This window comes from Ranitomeya imitator, chromosome 8 (genome assembly GCF_032444005.1).
Source record: "Ranitomeya imitator isolate aRanImi1 chromosome 8, aRanImi1.pri, whole genome shotgun sequence".
In the NCBI taxonomy this organism is placed as follows: domain Eukaryota; kingdom Metazoa; phylum Chordata; class Amphibia; order Anura; family Dendrobatidae; genus Ranitomeya; species Ranitomeya imitator.
This window is the reverse complement of record NC_091289.1, coordinates 126,828,063-126,845,052: the sequence shown is the minus strand read 5'-3', so window position 1 is coordinate 126,845,052 and position 16,990 is coordinate 126,828,063. Positions and strand designations below refer to the sequence as shown.

General features: G+C 47.2%; 1 protein-coding gene across 5 annotated transcripts in view; it reads right to left on the bottom strand.

Annotated features, from left to right (window-relative positions):
* Positions 1-16,990, bottom strand: part of DENND1B (DENN domain containing 1B) — a 270,360-nt gene that overhangs the window by 10,537 nt on the left and 242,833 nt on the right. For 4 of the 5 annotated variants that reach the window (XM_069737361.1, XM_069737358.1, XM_069737357.1 and 1 more), the window contains 4 exons: positions 16,406-16,474; positions 14,590-14,634; positions 11,935-12,042; positions 5,817-5,899 (listed from right to left, as the gene is read on the bottom strand). In XM_069737361.1, the coding sequence (XP_069593462.1) occupies positions 5,817-5,899; positions 11,935-12,042; positions 14,590-14,634; positions 16,406-16,474 (305 nt within the window). The remainder of the gene's footprint in view (positions 1-5,816; positions 5,900-11,934; positions 12,043-14,589; positions 14,635-16,405; positions 16,475-16,990) is intronic. The other variant, XM_069737359.1, reaches the window with a different exon arrangement.

Below are 16,990 nucleotides of genomic sequence, written 5' to 3'. Positions count from 1 at the left end.
GCAATAAGCACGCTCAGCCAGGAGCTATAAGCACGCACAGCCAGGAGCTATAAGCACTCTTAGCCAGGAGCTATATGCGCTCTCAGCCAGCAGCTATAAGCACGCTCAGCCAGGAGCTATAAGCACACTCAGCCAGGAGCTATAAGCATGCGCAGCCAGGAGCTATAAGCACGCGCAGCCAGGAGCTATAAGCACGCTCAGCCAGGAGTTATAAGCACGCTCAGCCAGGAGCTATAAGCATGCGCAGCCAGGAGCTATAAGCACGCGCAGCCAAGAGCAATAAGCACGCTCAGCCAGGAGCTATAAGCACGCACAGCCAGGAGCTATAAGCACTCTTAGCCAGGAGCTATATGCGCTCTCAGCCAGCAGCTATAAGCACGCTCAGCCAGGAGCTATAAGCACACTCAGCCAGGAGCTATAAGCATGCGCAGCCAGGAGCTATAAGCACGCGCAGCCAGGAGCTATAAGCACGCTCAGCCAGGAGTTATATGCACTCTTAGCCAGGAGCTATATGCGCTCTCAGCCAGCAGCTATAAGCACGCTCAGCCAGGAGCTATAAGCACGCTCAGCCAGGAGCTATAAGCATGCGCAGCCAGGAGCTATAAGCATGCGCAGCCAGGAGCTATAAGCACGCTCAGCCAGGAGCTATAAGCACGCTCAGCCAGGAGCTATAAGCACGCTCAGCCAGGAGCTATATGCACACTCAGCCAGGAGCTATAAGCAGGCTCAGCCAGGAGCTATAAGCATGCGCAGCCAGGAGCTATAAGCATGCGCAGCCAGGAGCTATAAGCACGCTCAGCCAGGAGCTATATGCACACTCAGCCAGGAGCTATAAGCACGCGCAGCCAGGAGCTATAAGCACGCTCAGCCAGGAGCTATAAGCACGCTCAGCCAGGAGCTATAAGCACGCGCAGCCAGGAGCTATATGCACGCTCAACCAGGAGCTATAAGCAGGCTCAGCCAGGAGCTATAAGCAGGCTCAACCAGGAGCTATAAGCACGCTCAGCCAGGAGCTATATGCACATTTAGCCAGGAGCTATAAGCACGCTCAGCCAGGAGCTATATGCACATTTAGCCAGGAGCTATAAGCACGCTCAGCCAGGAGTTATATGCACGCTCAACCAGGAGCTATATACACGCTCAATCAGGAGCTATAAGCAGGCTCAACCAGCAGCTATAAGCACGCTCAGCCAGGAGAAATAAGCACGCTCAGAAAGGGGCTATATGCACGCTCAGCCAGGAGCTATATGCACACTCAGCCAGGAGCTATATGCACGCTCAGCCATGAGCTATATGCACGCTCAGCCAGGAGTTATATGCACGCTCAGCCAGGAGCTATAAGCATGCTCAACCAGGAGCTATATACACGCTCAACCAGGAGCTATAAGCAGGCTCAACCAGCAGCTATAAGCACGCTCAGCCAGGAGTTATATGCACTCTTAGCCAGGAGCTATATGCGCTCTCAGCCAGGAGCTATATGCACGCGCAGCCAGGAGCTATAAGCACGCTCAGCCAGGAGCTATAAGCACGCTCAGCCAGTAGATATATGCACGCTCAGCCAGGAGCTATATGCACTCGCAGCCAGGAGCTATAAGCACGCTCAGCCAGGAGCTATAAGCACGCTCAGCCAGTAGATATATGCACGCTCAGCCAGGAGTTATATGCACTCTTAGCCAGGAGCTATATGCGCTCTCAGCCAGCAGCTATAAGCACGCTCAGCCAGGAGCTATAAGCACGCTCAGCCAGGAGCTATAAGCACGCTCAGCCAGGAGCTATAAGCACGCTCAGCCAGGAGCTATAAGCACGCTTAGCCAGGAGCTATAAGCACGCTCAGCCAGGAGCTATAAGCACGCTCAGCCAGGAGCTATAAGCACGCTCAGCCAGGAGCTATATGCACGCGCAGCCAGGAGCTATAAGCACGCTCAGCCAGGAGTTATATGCACTCTTAGCCAGGAGCTATAAGCACGCTCAGCCAGGAGCTATAAGCACGCGCAGCCAGGAGTTATATGCACTCTTAGCCAGGAGCTATAAGCACGCTCAGCCAGGAGCTATAAGCACGCTCAGCCAGGAGCTATAAGCACGCGCAGCCAGGAGCTATAAGCACGCTCAGCCAGGAGCTATAGGCACGCTCAGCCAGGAGTTATATGCACTCTTAGCCAGGAGCTATAAGCACGCTCAGCCAGGAGCTATAAGCACGCTCAGCCAGGAGCTATAAGCACGCGCAGCCATGACCTATATGCTCACTCTGCTAGGAGTTATATGCCTGCTCAGCCAGGAGCTATAAGCACGCTCAGAAAGGAGCTATATGCACGCTCAGCCAGGAGCTATATGCACACTCAGCCAGGAGCTATATGCACGCTCAGCCATGAGCTATATGCACGCTCAGCCAGGAGTTATATGCACGCTCAGCCAGGAGCTATAAGCACGCTCAGCCAGGAGCTATAAGCAGGCTCAACCAGGAGCTATAAGCACGCTCAGCCAGGAGTTATATGCACTCTTAGCCAGGAGCTATATGCGCTCTCAGCCAGGAGCTATATGCACGCGCAGCCAGGAGCTATAAGCACGCTCAGCCAGGAGTTATATGCACGCTCAGCCAGGAGCTATAAGCATGCTCAACCAGGAGCTATATACACGCTCAACCAGGAGCTATAAGCAGGCTCAGCCAGGAGCTATAAGCACGCTCAGCCAGGAGCTATAAGCACGCTCAGCCAGGAGCTATAAGCACGCGCAGCCAGGAGCTATAAGCACACTCAGCCAGGAGCTATAAGCACGCTCAGCCAAGAGCAATAAGCACGCTCAGCCAGGAGCTATAAGCACGCACAGCCAGGAGCTATAAGCACTCTTAGCCAGGAGCTATATGCGCTCTCAGCCAGCAGCTATAAGCACGCTCAGCCAGGAGCTATAAGCACACTCAGCCAGGAGCTATAAGCATGCGCAGCCAGGAGCTATAAGCACGCTCAGCCAGGAGTTATAAGCACGCTCAGCCAGGAGCTATAAGCACGCTCAGCCAGGAGCTATAAGCATGCGCAGCCAGGAGCTATAAGCACGCTCAGCCAGGAGTTATATGCACTCTTAGCCAGGAGCTATATGCGCTCTCAGCCAGCAGCTATAAGCACGCTCAGCCAGGAGCTATAAGCACGCTCAGCCAGGAGCTATAAGCATGCGCAGCCAGGAGCTATAAGCATGCGCAGCCAGGAGCTATAAGCACGCTCAGCCAGGAGCTATAAGCACGCTCAGCCAGGAGCTATAAGCACGCTCAGCCAGGAGCTATATGCACACTCAGCCAGGAGCTATAAGCAGGCTCAGCCAGGAGCTATAAGCATGCGCAGCCAGGAGCTATAAGCATGCGCAGCCAGGAGCTATAAGCACGCTCAGCCAGGAGCTATATGCACACTCAGCCAGGAGCTATAAGCACGCTCAGCCAGGAGCTATAAGCACGCGCAGCCAGGAGCTATAAGCATGCGCAGCCAGGAGCTATAAGCACGCTCAGCCAGGAGCTATAGGCACGCTCAGCCAGGAGTTATATGCACTCTTAGCCAGGAGCTATAAGCACGCTCAGCCAGGAGCTATAAGCACGCTCAGCCAGGAGCTATAGGCACGCTCAGCCAGGAGTTATATGCACTCTTAGCCAGGAGCTATAAGCACGCTCAGCCAGGAGCTATAAGCACGCTCAGCCAGGAGCTATAAGCACGCGCAGCCATGACCTATATGCTCACTCTGCTAGGAGTTATATGCCTGCTCAGCCAGGAGCTATAAGCACGCTCAGAAAGGAGCTATATGCACGCTCAGCCAGGAGCTATATGCACACTCAGCCAGGAGCTATATGCACGCTCAGCCATGAGCTATATGCACGCTCAGCCAGGAGTTATATGCACGCTCAGCCAGGAGCTATAAGCACGCTCAGCCAGGAGCTATAAGCAGGCTCAACCAGGAGCTATAAGCACGCTCAGCCAGGAGTTATATGCACTCTTAGCCAGGAGCTATATGCGCTCTCAGCCAGGAGCTATATGCACGCGCAGCCAGGAGCTATAAGCACGCTCAGCCAGGAGTTATATGCACGCTCAGCCAGGAGCTATAAGCATGCTCAACCAGGAGCTATATACACGCTCAACCAGGAGCTATAAGCAGGCTCAGCCAGGAGCTATAAGCACGCTCAGCCAGGAGCTATAAGCACGCTCAGCCAGGAGCTATAAGCACGCGCAGCCAGGAGCTATAAGCACACTCAGCCAGGAGCTATAAGCACGCTCAGCCAAGAGCAATAAGCACGCTCAGCCAGGAGCTATAAGCACGCACAGCCAGGAGCTATAAGCACGCTCAGCCAGGAGCTATAAGCAGGCTCAGCCAGGAGCTATAAGCACGCTCAGCCAGGAGCTATAAGCACGCTCAGCCAGGAGCTATAAGCACGCGCAGCCAGGAGCTATAAGCACACTCAGCCAGGAGCTATAAGCACGCTCAGCCAAGAGCAATAAGCACGCTCAGCCAGGAGCTATAAGCACGCACAGCCAGGAGCTATAAGCACTCTTAGCCAGGAGCTATATGCGCTCTCAGCCAGCAGCTATAAGCACGCTCAGCCAGGAGCTATAAGCACACTCAGCCAGGAGCTATAAGCATGCGCAGCCAGGAGCTATAAGCACGCTCAGCCAGGAGTTATAAGCACGCTCAGCCAGGAGCTATAAGCACGCTCAGCCAGGAGCTATAAGCATGCGCAGCCAGGAGCTATAAGCACGCGCAGCCAGGAGCTATAAGCACGCTCAGCCAGGAGTTATATGCACTCTTAGCCAGGAGCTATATGCGCTCTCAGCCAGCAGCTATAAGCACGCTCAGCCAGGAGCTATAAGCACGCTCAGCCAGGAGCTATAAGCATGCGCAGCCAGGAGCTATAAGCATGCGCAGCCAGGAGCTATAAGCACGCTCAGCCAGGAGCTATAAGCACGCTCAGCCAGGAGCTATAAGCACGCTCAGCCAGGAGCTATATGCACACTCAGCCAGGAGCTATAAGCAGGCTCAGCCAGGAGCTATAAGCATGCGCAGCCAGGAGCTATAAGCATGCGCAGCCAGGAGCTATAAGCACGCTCAGCCAGGAGCTATATGCACACTCAGCCAGGAGCTATAAGCACGCTCAGCCAGGAGCTATAAGCACGCGCAGCCAGGAGCTATAAGCATGCGCAGCCAGGAGCTATAAGCACGCGCAGCCAGGAGCTATAAGCATGCGCAGCCAGGAGCTATAAGCACACTGAGCCAGGAGCTATATGCACACTCAGCCAGGAGCTATAAGCACGCTCAGCCAGGAGCTATAAGCACGCGCAGCCAGGAGCTATAAGCACGCGCAGCCAGGAGCTATATGCACCTCTCGGGCAAGGCAGATATAGTGATCGGTGGGAGTCTCAGGACTCCAATCTCCCCTAATATGGTTGGAATTATAATGAAATATGAAAATACACGATAAAGGTTTAGTTCCTCTATATTCAGCAGTGTTTCATATCGATGGTAGCAATTTATGGAAAAGGAATATTCTCATTTATTCCAAGTACACTTTCTACTGCTTTATTTCCATCGCTGAATAATGCCAGCTATTTAGCGCCACAATAAATTATTACGGCTTCCTTGCTTTCCCCTCATCCATCAGATTCCTACCTGCAATCAAAACTCGTCAACCCTGTAAATCCAAGAAATACAAAATCCCATTTGTATAAATAATGCCATTGACATGTGCGTAAAAATGATTCTCCCGAGCTTTTGGAAAAGTTTGAAAAGCATTTCTGATGCTGTCAAGATAACATGTTCCTCCTGCCCTGGAGAAATGCAGTGTTACTCACTTGCTGGCGCTGTCACCGGTGTCCGAATCCTCCAACCCACAGTTATGGTTTGCTGTGCTGAGCAGCTGTCGACTCATCCGTGTCTGAACAGAAAAAAAGACGATCACTTAAAAAGTTGTAAAGCGATTTTAAAGTGGACAGAAAACAATTTTATAGTGCAGAAATCACAGCTTGGAAGGGCAATGTACAAGAAAAATTAAAAGCTGACGTGTTACATATTTTGACCACAAGAGGGCAGTGAATGATCTACTAATGCACTAAGCAGCTCTGGCTTCGTGCACTGCGGTTATCGCTCGCGAGCTGCATCACCAACATGGCGTGATTGTAATACGCCATCGCATACGCTAAATCCAGGATTATCTGTATGTGCGCAGCGATAGCATCTACAAAACCACTCATTAAGTGAAAAGCAGCATATTTCACCTTAATCACGGTGGACGGATTAAAAACCATGCAGCTTTAGGGATTTATAAATCATTTGCAGAGCAGACTGAACATAGATTGTCATTAACCCATTCAGACAACTAATCATTTAAATACTCATTTATTAGCTCTTTAAGAGTGATGCTAACGTGTCAGTATCACGAATACTTATATCTGCCCGGCAAAGCGCTACGGGTCGAGCGGGCATATCGGGGAGTAAAGTTTCATTACGTATGGTTCATAATTAGGTTTTTCATTCATTTTCTGGCATGGTGGTGCAATGAAGCACTGAGGGGGTTACTTTCCATAATGCATGTTCCCCCGTGGCGGTGGCAGAGCTACAGAATTGATACTAGTTTTTTCAGATCTAATTGGGGATTTTTTTGAGCAGAATGTTGACATTTTCACAAACGCTGCCAGGCTAACGAGGAAGTCACCATTGCTAATTAGGGAAGCACAGAGGAGAGGAGACCAGATTATGGGGAATAGTGTCAGTATGACAGAAAACAACTTCAAACCAGCCCCGCGCCGCCTCGGTGGGAAAGGAGATTCTGGGGGAGAAGTCAGGGATGTGATGCGGACGGCGGCGCTCCACCTTTCCCGCTAGCCCAGGCCTAATGAACATCTCATTCATCTTTCTGGGGCTCCAGGATCATTGATGAGCAGCTAACGTCCATGTCTGCCAATGACATCAAATGCCGGGGAACTCGGATATCTGCCCCTGAGCAGTGGAAACTAGGACGTCCGCTAAGCAACATTAAATCAGAGAGGAGATAAATGTCCGCTGTGCATCTGCAAACACTTGGGGAAGGGGTCCTCTCACTAAACACAGACCAGCAGCGATTAACTGGAGGAGGGGAGTGGGCACTGCCAAATGTCTCCTGGCACTGACCATACCGAGCCTCTGAGCAAAGCAGCACAGGGTCACACAGGAGCCTACGGTGCCCAGCAGGGTCTCGCTAGCACGGGCCTCACATCATTCGTCACCTGTCTGGGGTCGCTGAGGTGAGCCACTAACTAAAGGCTCAGAAAAGGCTTTTATAATAAATGGGTGGGGTTTATTGGGTGGTGGAGGGGCATACAAGTAGCGGAAATTTATCAAGCCCACAGCCGGCACACAGATTTCACACTCTGGTGCATGGGCAGCCAAAATATTCAGGTGTGTGACTCTGGTGAATTTGAAACATTTTATTCAAGTGCAAGAAAATTTCAGATTTCTGCAATCACCACTAGGGGGAGCTCAGGTAACACATTCATTGTAAAGGCTGAGCAAGCCTCACTGGAGGTGCTTTATGCACAGATATATATATATATATATATATATATATATATATATATATATATATATATATATATATATATACACATACATACACACATTTATATACACACGCACATAGATTTTATATATATATATATATATATATATATATATATATATATATATATATATATATATATATATACACACACACACATATATATTATACATACACACATATGCGCAGGTGCTTCTCACAAAATTAGAATATCATCAAAAAGTTAATTTATTTCAGTTCTTCAATACAAAAAGTGAAACTCATAATATATAAAGTCATTACTAACAGAGTGATCTATTTCAAGTGTTTATTTCTGTTAATATTGATGATTATGGCTTACAGCCAACGAAAACCCAAAAGTCATTATCTCAGTAAATTAGAATACTTTATAGCAGCAGCTTGAAAAATGATTTCAACATCTGAAATGTTGGCCTACTGAAATGCATGTTCAGTAAATGCACTCAATACTTGGTCGGGGCTCCTTTGGCATCAATTACCACATCAATACGGCAGCATGGCATGGAGGCGATCAGCCTGTGGACTGCTGAGGTGTTATGGAAGCCCAGGTTGCTTTGATAGCAGCATTCAGCTCGTCTGCATTGTTGGGTCTGGTGTCTCATCTTCCTCTTTACAATACACCATAGATTCTCTATGGGGTTAAGGTCAGGATAGTTTGCTACCAATCCAGCACAGTGATACTGTTGTTTTTAAACCAGATATTGGTACTTTTGGCAGTGTGAACAGGTGCCAAGACCTGCTGGAGAATGAAATTTCCATCTCCAAAAAGCTTGTCAGCAGATGGAAACATAAAGTGCTCTAAAATTTCCTGGTAGACGGCTGCGCTGACTTTGGTCTTGATAAAACACAGTGGACCTACACCAGCAGATGACCTGGCTCCCCAAACCATCACTGATTGTGGAAACTTCACACTAGACCTCAAGCAGCTTGGATTGTGGCCTCTCCACTCCTCCTCCAGACTCTGGGACCTTAATTTCCAAATGAAATGCAAAATTTACTTTAATCTGAAAACAACACTTTGGACCACTGAGAAATAGTCCAGTTCTTTTTCTTCTTGGCCCAGGTAAGATGCTTCTGGCGTTGTCTATTGGTCATGAGTGGCTGACACAAGAAATGTGACACTTGTAGCCCATGTCCTGGATACATCTGTGTTTGGTGGCTCTTGAAGCAATGACTCCAGTGGTAGTCCACTCCTTGTGAATCTCCCCAAAATTTTGTATGGCCTTTTCTTAACAATCCTTTCAACGCTTTCAATCCTTTTTATCCCGGTTGCTTGTGCACCTTTTTCTACCACACTTTTTCCTCCCACTCAACTTTCCGTTATTATGCTTGGATACAGCTCTGTTGTGAATTCTGTTGTCGGGCTCCCTCCTGTGGTCATGAATGGTACTTCGGCTGGTTCTGTCCATGGACTTCCTCTGGTGGGTGTTTCTGAGTTTCACAGGTGACGAGGTTAATTCGTTAGCTGCTGCTCTATTTAACTCCACTTAGATCTTTGCTCCATGCCACCTGTCAATGTTCCAGTATTGGTCTAGTTCACTCCTGGATCGTTCTTGTGACCTGTCTTCCCATCAGAAGCTAAGTTCCAGCTTGTATTTCTTTGGTTTGCTATTTTTCTGTCCAGCTTGCTATTTTTATTGTTGTCTTGCTTGCTGGAAGCTCTGGGACGCAGAGGGAGCGCCTCCGCACCGTGAGTCGGTGCGGAGGGTCTTTTTGCGCCCTCTGCGTGGTCTTTTTGTAGGTTTTTGTGCTGACCGCAAAGTAACCTTTCCTATCCTCGGTCTGTTCAGTAAGTCGGGCCTCACTTTGCTAAATCTATTTCATCTCTGTGTTTGTATTTTCATCTTTACTCACAGTCATTATATGTGGGGGGCTGCCTTTTCCTTGGGGAATTTCTCTGAGGCAAGGTAGGCTTTATTTTTCTATCTTCAGGGCTAGCTAGTTTCTTAGGCTGTGCCGAGTTGCATAGGAGTGTTAGGCGCAATCCACGGCTATTTCTAGTGTGTTTGATAGGTTTAGGGATTGCGGTCAGCAGAGTTCCCACGTCCGAGAGCTCGTCCTTATTATCAGTAACTATCAGGTCTTTCCGTGTGCTCTTAACCACCAGGTCCATTATTGTCCTGACCACCAGGTCATAACACAGCTCTCTCTGAACAGCCGGCTTCTTTAGTAATGAATGGCCTTTTGTGTCTTACCCTTCTTATGGAGTGTGTCAGTGACTGCCTTCTGGACATCTGTCAGCAGTCTTCCCCATGATTGTGGAGTCTACTGAAACAAACTAAGGGACCTTTTTAAAAGCTTAGGAAGCATTTGTACTTAATTGTTCTAATTTACTGAGATAATGACTTCTATGTTTTCATTAGTTAGGAGGAAAGGCGTGCACTCTGTAGAATGTAGCTGGTGCTGGCTGAACCTGGACTGGATCCAGTTCAATCATAAATTCGGGCAAACAACCGCACTCAGACAATATTTTGCATCAGAGATATGGGACGCTGCGCCCTGTCCGTGCTGTTCCGGACCCTCGTACCTCTTTACCCCTCAGGACCATTTGTGGAGCCTCTATCTCCATTCATCGGACTAGTGTCGTCCTCCTCCTTTTTCTTCCATCACTGCTCACTAAGTGAGGTTTGAGAAAGACCTTTCGGGTCGAAACGTTACCTCAGAATTCCTTTTGACCACTGTGGTGTTACCTAATAAATACTTCATATCTCTGATGCAAAATATTGTCTGAGTGCGGTTGTTTGCCCGAATTTAGGATTCTATGTTTTCATTGGCTGTAAGCCATAATCATCAACATTAACAGAAATAACCACTGGAAATACATCACTCTGTTTGTAATGACTCCATATAATATATGAGTTTCACTTTTTGTATTGAAGAACTGAAATAAATTAACTTTTGATGATATTCTAATTTTGTGAGAAATATATATATATATATATATATATATATATATATATATAGACAAAAAAATTGGAACAGCACAATGCTCACTGGTGGGTGCCTGGCCTCCTGGGTAGAATGGTCCACTCATCCACCCAAATTGTATACCAAATAGAAAAAAGAAGGCAGCACTCCAAGTCCTTTTCAAGGTGAAAACATGTGTAGTTTATTCAAACCCACATCTCTGTGCGACGTTCAAAATGTTCAGTTTTTATGATTTTTCTCTGTTCAGCGGACATGGCGCCCCCACTCAACGTCGGCTCACCCTACAAGCAAGCCCTACCGAATACACTAATCCCTGACCAGAGTGTTGCATTAAATGGCCCCAGATATTATGGCCAGAAGACTTAGGCTATGTGCACACTTTGCAGATTCCACTGCGGATTTTTCCGCAGCGGAATTGCAAATTCCGCAGTGAAAACCCATCACGGTTTTTACTGCGGATTTATCGCGGTTTTTACTGCGTTTTCTTCTGCGGATTTTCAATTGCAGTTTTCTATTGGAGCAGGTGAAAATCCGCAGAAAAGAAGTGACATGCTGCGGAATGTAATCCGCAGCGTTTCCGCGCGGATTTTTCTGCAGCATGTGCACAGCGTTTTTTGTTTCCCATAGGTTTACATTGTAATGTAAACTCATGGGAAACTGCTGCGGATCCGCAGCGGTCAAATCCGCTGCGGATCCGCAGCAAAATCCGCAAAGTGTGAATATAGCCTTAGAATTCAGGCAGGCTTTATGGGTACAGTACTAATACACAACTGTGATCCCATTTTGCGATATATATATATATGACAGTTATACCAACGGGGTACTTATTTCTGATGTATTCATAGACGAACGCCTCTGGCGATTAGTGTATTCGGTGGGGCTTGCTTGTAGGGTATGTCGACGATGAGTGGGGCGCCATATCCGCTGAACAGTAGGGTGCCAACCCCCACTGACAGGCAGGAGGCAGATCAGCAGGGAGCAGGTATAGAGAGGTACTTAGTGTGTATTAAGCACTTTATGTCAGTTATTCACCCTTTTCACACTGTCCTATGGTTGCCGCTATTGTACTTAAATATCGATTGGCAAATATTTTTTCCTCCTATGTCAGAATGGTGGCTTGCATGCATCACATTATTTATAGTTGACATATAGGAGTTACAGGGATAGCCATCAGTGAGCGGGGGCGCCTATCTCGTATATATGTGTAGGGTGCCAACCTCCGCTGCAAGGCAGGGTAATCTAGGATCAACCGTGTGAGAGGTAGTTTCAGCCTAGCACGGTTGTCTGCATGCCCATAAATGCCCAGTAAATGTGGTGCAGCTTTCGGCCACAGGTTCCCAGTTGTGAACTCTATAGGGTACAGATGAGGTTGCTCTTGGAGTGACCTAGAATTAGAGGTTTTGCCCCCATGATGTCCCATATGTCCTCACCTGAGAGAGTTTCCGCTTCTCAAAGCTAAGTTGCTTTGCGTGGTTTAAAGGGAAGGTATTAGAGTTCAAGGACTCCAACCCGTCCATAGAACTTTCCTCCTCAATTTCCTGCAACAGATGTACCAAACACATATAAAGCATGCAGAACACATGCGGTTAGTGACATGCAGCATACAAAAGCATTTCATTGTATTTGTCTATAGTAAATATTTTAAGCGGACAAAACAAATCCTTTTTTTGCTGGACACAGAAGTCAATCAGATTGTAGCTTTCTTTTGTGTAGCGCAGGCTGGTCATTATAGGCCTCCATGTGATGGGTCACCATAAGTACAGTTGCTCCGGTTTCCAATTATATTATTTTCTATTGTGTTTCTATTGACCCCTTATCAAGGGACATTACACCCTAAACAAAGAAATAGCTATCATCAAATATACACATCTTGGTGCGTCCATTGTGGATGGGGTTGTCCATCTTTGGGAATATTTTTTCTTACTTAAATGTATGAGTTCTTGGCCAACATTAATCTTTGCAAATTGGGTTTCAATAAAAATTCTGCACTGTTTTACTTCTATGGTCTCGTTGTACTTTGTATTGTTGGCTGCAGAATGGGTTAACTGAGAATCTGTCAGTGATTTCTTTCTGAGAGCCCAATGGGAGCGTTTCTATCTCTTATACTGACCTCAGTTTTCTTATCTCTTAGCTCATGTATGATCACAGATCACAACACAGTTGTATGAGCAGGAAGCAAAAATCAAAATGGTGCAAAATTTGTTATGAAGCGGAATTGCAAAAATGTCTTTTAGCCTCAAATAAATGAATCTATGCAAGTAAAAATGTCCCCAGGGGAGGACAATCCCACACACCTTGGACTTGTTGAGCAATCAGTGGCACCAAATGGTGTCTGGCAGCTGCTTTTACCCTACGCTTTAGAAACATGTATCGCAAGGAGCATCATTTATGATAATGGGGTAATCAGGGCTGAAATTCTCTTATGCTTCCACATGCAACTGTGCCGAGGCAGCCGAATTTCAATCTCTCAGATATTAACATCTTGTTAGGATATTACAAGGGCCTAACACACACAGTATCAAACACAATAATCCAGACGGCACAATCCCAGGGCAAAATACGAAGTGAAGAGGAAAGTTCCCGGCACGTCCATCCAGTAAAATAAAAATCCTTCATTCAAAATCCATTGAAACAAAATCCCTATGGTTTAGAGGGTTTGTTGAGCCCAAAATGTGTCAGTTTTGAACGTTTTTGTATGAATCCATGTGTTTTAATAGATTTTGAATAAAGGATTTTTATTTTACTGGACGGATGTGCCGAAAGGTTTCCTCTTCACGTCATATTTTGCTGAGCTTCATCTGCAGGACCCGCCGCTCTCGAGCTTCTCAGAGGTCTATCCGACAAGCAAGCGTGGTGAGCTCTATCCTCCTCCGCATCTACAATCCCGTCCTCCTCCTTTCCTCCCCTACATGTATTATACTATGTAGTAATTACAACTGTCCCGGTTGCTTGTAGTAACCAATTTACAGCAACGTCACATTTTTCTAGTGTGATAGAAAATAACTTAGTTGATCAATGGGAACCAAATATCAGGCATTACAATGCCAAGAGCGGTGGCCCAGTCCCATAATTGTCCATGGGACTGCAGAGTTTGGTCAATATTTTACATCAGTATGTGTAAGCCTAGAGCGACACAATCAGAGGAAAAGCATAACAGAAACGCGTCACGTCACCACTCCTGTATTTATCACCCACTCCTGGTTTGGGCTTACAAATACTGACTAAATACTGAACGTGTGACCGTGGCCTTATACTGATCAACTTACTAAGACCCGACCATGGAGCCTTGTAATCTGACAGAATAAGGCTACGTTCACATTTGCGTTGTGCGGTGCAGCTTTGGCGATGCAACGCACAACGCAAATGTAAACGCATGCACAACGCAGCGTTTTGTGACGCATGCGTCCACTTTTGCATGGTTTTTGGCGCAGAAAAAACTGCATCATGCAGCGTCCTCTGCGCCCTGACGCATGCGCCACAGTGACGCATGCGTCACAAAACGCAAGTGCAACGCATGTCCATGCGCCCTCCATGTTAAATATAGGGGGCGCATGACGCATGCGTCGCCGCGGCTGCGCCCGACGCAATGCTAATGGGAACGTAGCTCAAGAGAACCACTTGTTTACAATGAGAGGGATGGGCTCATTACTGGGGTCTGAACTGCACTGGGCCTTGAATCTGCTGAGCGCCACAGATAAAACCCATTACTGAATCTCTGGTGTACAAATGTTTCCGTTATGGAGGAGGTTACAATGGTGAATCTGAAAGGTTAAGCTTTACATGAGAATTCAAAAGTGAAAAATTGGTAAAATAAAGACTTATAATAAGCAAAATAAAATAGTAAATAACATAAGAATGTGTCCGGCTCCAGACAAGCATATACCAGGGGCATTGTACATCTGTATTATGGATGCCGGTCCCGGCCTGACCACTCATTAACGGACCCAGCCACGTCAGGAATGGACCTGCTAGATCGGGCTCTCGGATCCGCTGTCAGGCCGGGACTGGCATCTGTAATGCTTGTCTGAGACGGGTCCAATATGTACTCCTGGGAGAAAACCATATGGATCCATGGTAACTACTACCTTATTCTTCAGCTTGCTCTTCACTTCTTTGATGCCTTGTTTGGCCTGCAGACAAACACAGACTAATTAGTAAAGCTATGAGTGGCAGGACTCCGCCATGGCCATATCTATGCTTTCTTCTGCAGTGTCCCTACACTTGTACAAGTACAATATTAGGCTAGTTTCACATTTGCGTTTAAAAACGCAGCGTTTAAAACGCATCCGCAGGTGGTGAAAAAAACGCATGTAAACGCGTACAAACGCTGCGGTTTTTAGACGCATGCGTTTTCGTATGCGGTAAAAAAACGCCGCGTTTTTACGCGTTTACATGCGTTTTTTACCGCGTTTGCGTTTTTGATACGCATGATGAGAAATTTCACAAGAGAAAAATCAAGATCCAGACACCGCCAATGGGACTACAGAGGGCGTGTGACATGACTCTGTGGACCAAAATATGGAAAAATTGTAGCTCTCAAAATGTGGTAACGCAAAAAATATTTTTTGGAATAAAAAGCGAGTGTGTGACAGCTGCCAATCATAAAAATCAACTAGAAAACCCACTATAAATAGAAATGGCTAGGGTTAGGGTCACTAGGGTTAGGGTTAGGGTTTGGATCCCTAGGGTTAGGGTTTGGATCCCTAGGGTTAAGGTTTGGATCCCTAGGGTTAGGGTTAGGGTTTGGATCCCTAGGGTTAGGGTTTGGATCCCTTTATCACCTTGATGGGTTAGGGTTAGGGCTAGGGTTAGGATCCCTTTATCACCTTGATGGGTTAAGGTACCATCACACTAGACGATATCGCTAGCGATCCGTGACGTTGCAGCGTCCTCGCTAGCGATATCGTCCAGTGTGACAGGCAGCAGCGATCAGGCCCCTGCTGGGAGATCGTTGGTCGCTGAATAAAGTCCAGAACTTTATTTGGTCGCTGGACTCCCTGGAGACATCGCTGAATCGGCGTGTGTGACACCGATTCAGCGATGTCTTCACTGGTAACCAGGGTAAACTTCGGGTAACTAAGCGCAGGGCCGCGCTTAGTAACCCGATGTTTACCCTGGTTACCATCCTAAAAGTAAAAAAAACAAACACTACATACTTACCTACAGCCATCTGTCCTCCAGCGCTGTGCTCTGCTCTCCTCCTGTACTGTCTGTGAGCGTCGGTCAGCCGGAAAGCAGAGCGGTGACGTCACCGCTCTGCTTTCCGGCCGCTGTGCTCACAGCCAGTACAGGAGGAGTGCAGAGAAGCAGAGCGCTGGGGACAGACAGCGTTAGGTAAGTATGTAGTGTTTGTTTTTTTTACTTTTAGGATGGTAACCAGAGTAAACATCGGGTTACTAAGCGCGGCCCTGCGCTTAGTTACCCGATGTTTACCCTGGTTACCGGCATCGTTGGTCGCTGGAGAGCGGTCTGTGTGACAGCTCTCCAGCGACCAAACAGCGACGCTGCAGCGATCCGGATCGTTGTCGGTATCGCTGCAGCGTCGCTAAGTGTGACGGTACCTTTAGGGCTAGGGTTTGGATCCCTTTATCACCTTGATGGTGGGGGGTGGCTTATCAGTGTGTAGACTTGTTTTTCTCTATTAAAATGCATGCGTTTAAAAACGCAACCAAACGCATGTGCTTAAAAACGCATGCGTTTACATAGACAGCAATACGTTTTTTTGCGGCAAAAAAACGCCTCTAGAAATTACTACATGTTGCATTTCCGCAACAAAACGCAAGCATAGAAATGACGCATGCGTCGTCAAACGCGGCAAAACGCATACAAAAAAAACGAATGCGTTTTTAATGTTAAATATAGGGCGGTAGGGGCTCGTTTCTCCTTTTTCAGCATACTTACATACATGTAGGCGTTCTTCATCGCTGGGCTGGCTTTAATCACCGCAGTATTAATTAGAGCGCCCCCTTTCTGTAAATTGGACAAATGTTACAGACACATCGAAAAATGCTAAAAAAGAAAAGCTACAGACAACTAAGGGGGAGATCACAAAATAATAAAGACCTGAGCACTATAAAGATGTCATCTAATATTTTAAGACTCTTTAGATAAAAAAAATATAACAAAAAAACAAACACAATAGTATTTAACCGTGAGCATTAACTTTAGACCATGGTTAGCCACATGTTAAGGTTTACTTCTTTAGCATCCTTTTGAAAAAGAAAGGACTGTTCTGAGAAGTTGACTCCCACATCGGGAGGTGAGGGGCGCGGATGACGTGGGGTCCACATATACCTGCCAAAAGGTGTGCACGTGCCATAGTGCATACGTCAGGGGTATGATACCTGCCAAATGTGCACGCGTCCTGGCCGGTAAGTGTCCTTGTGACATCATGGGGAGCACCCACCTCCCAATGTGGAAGGGAGTGCTGACAAGTGGCCACTCAACGGATAGTAACAGTAGTCAACATTAAAGTTTTGGGGTAAA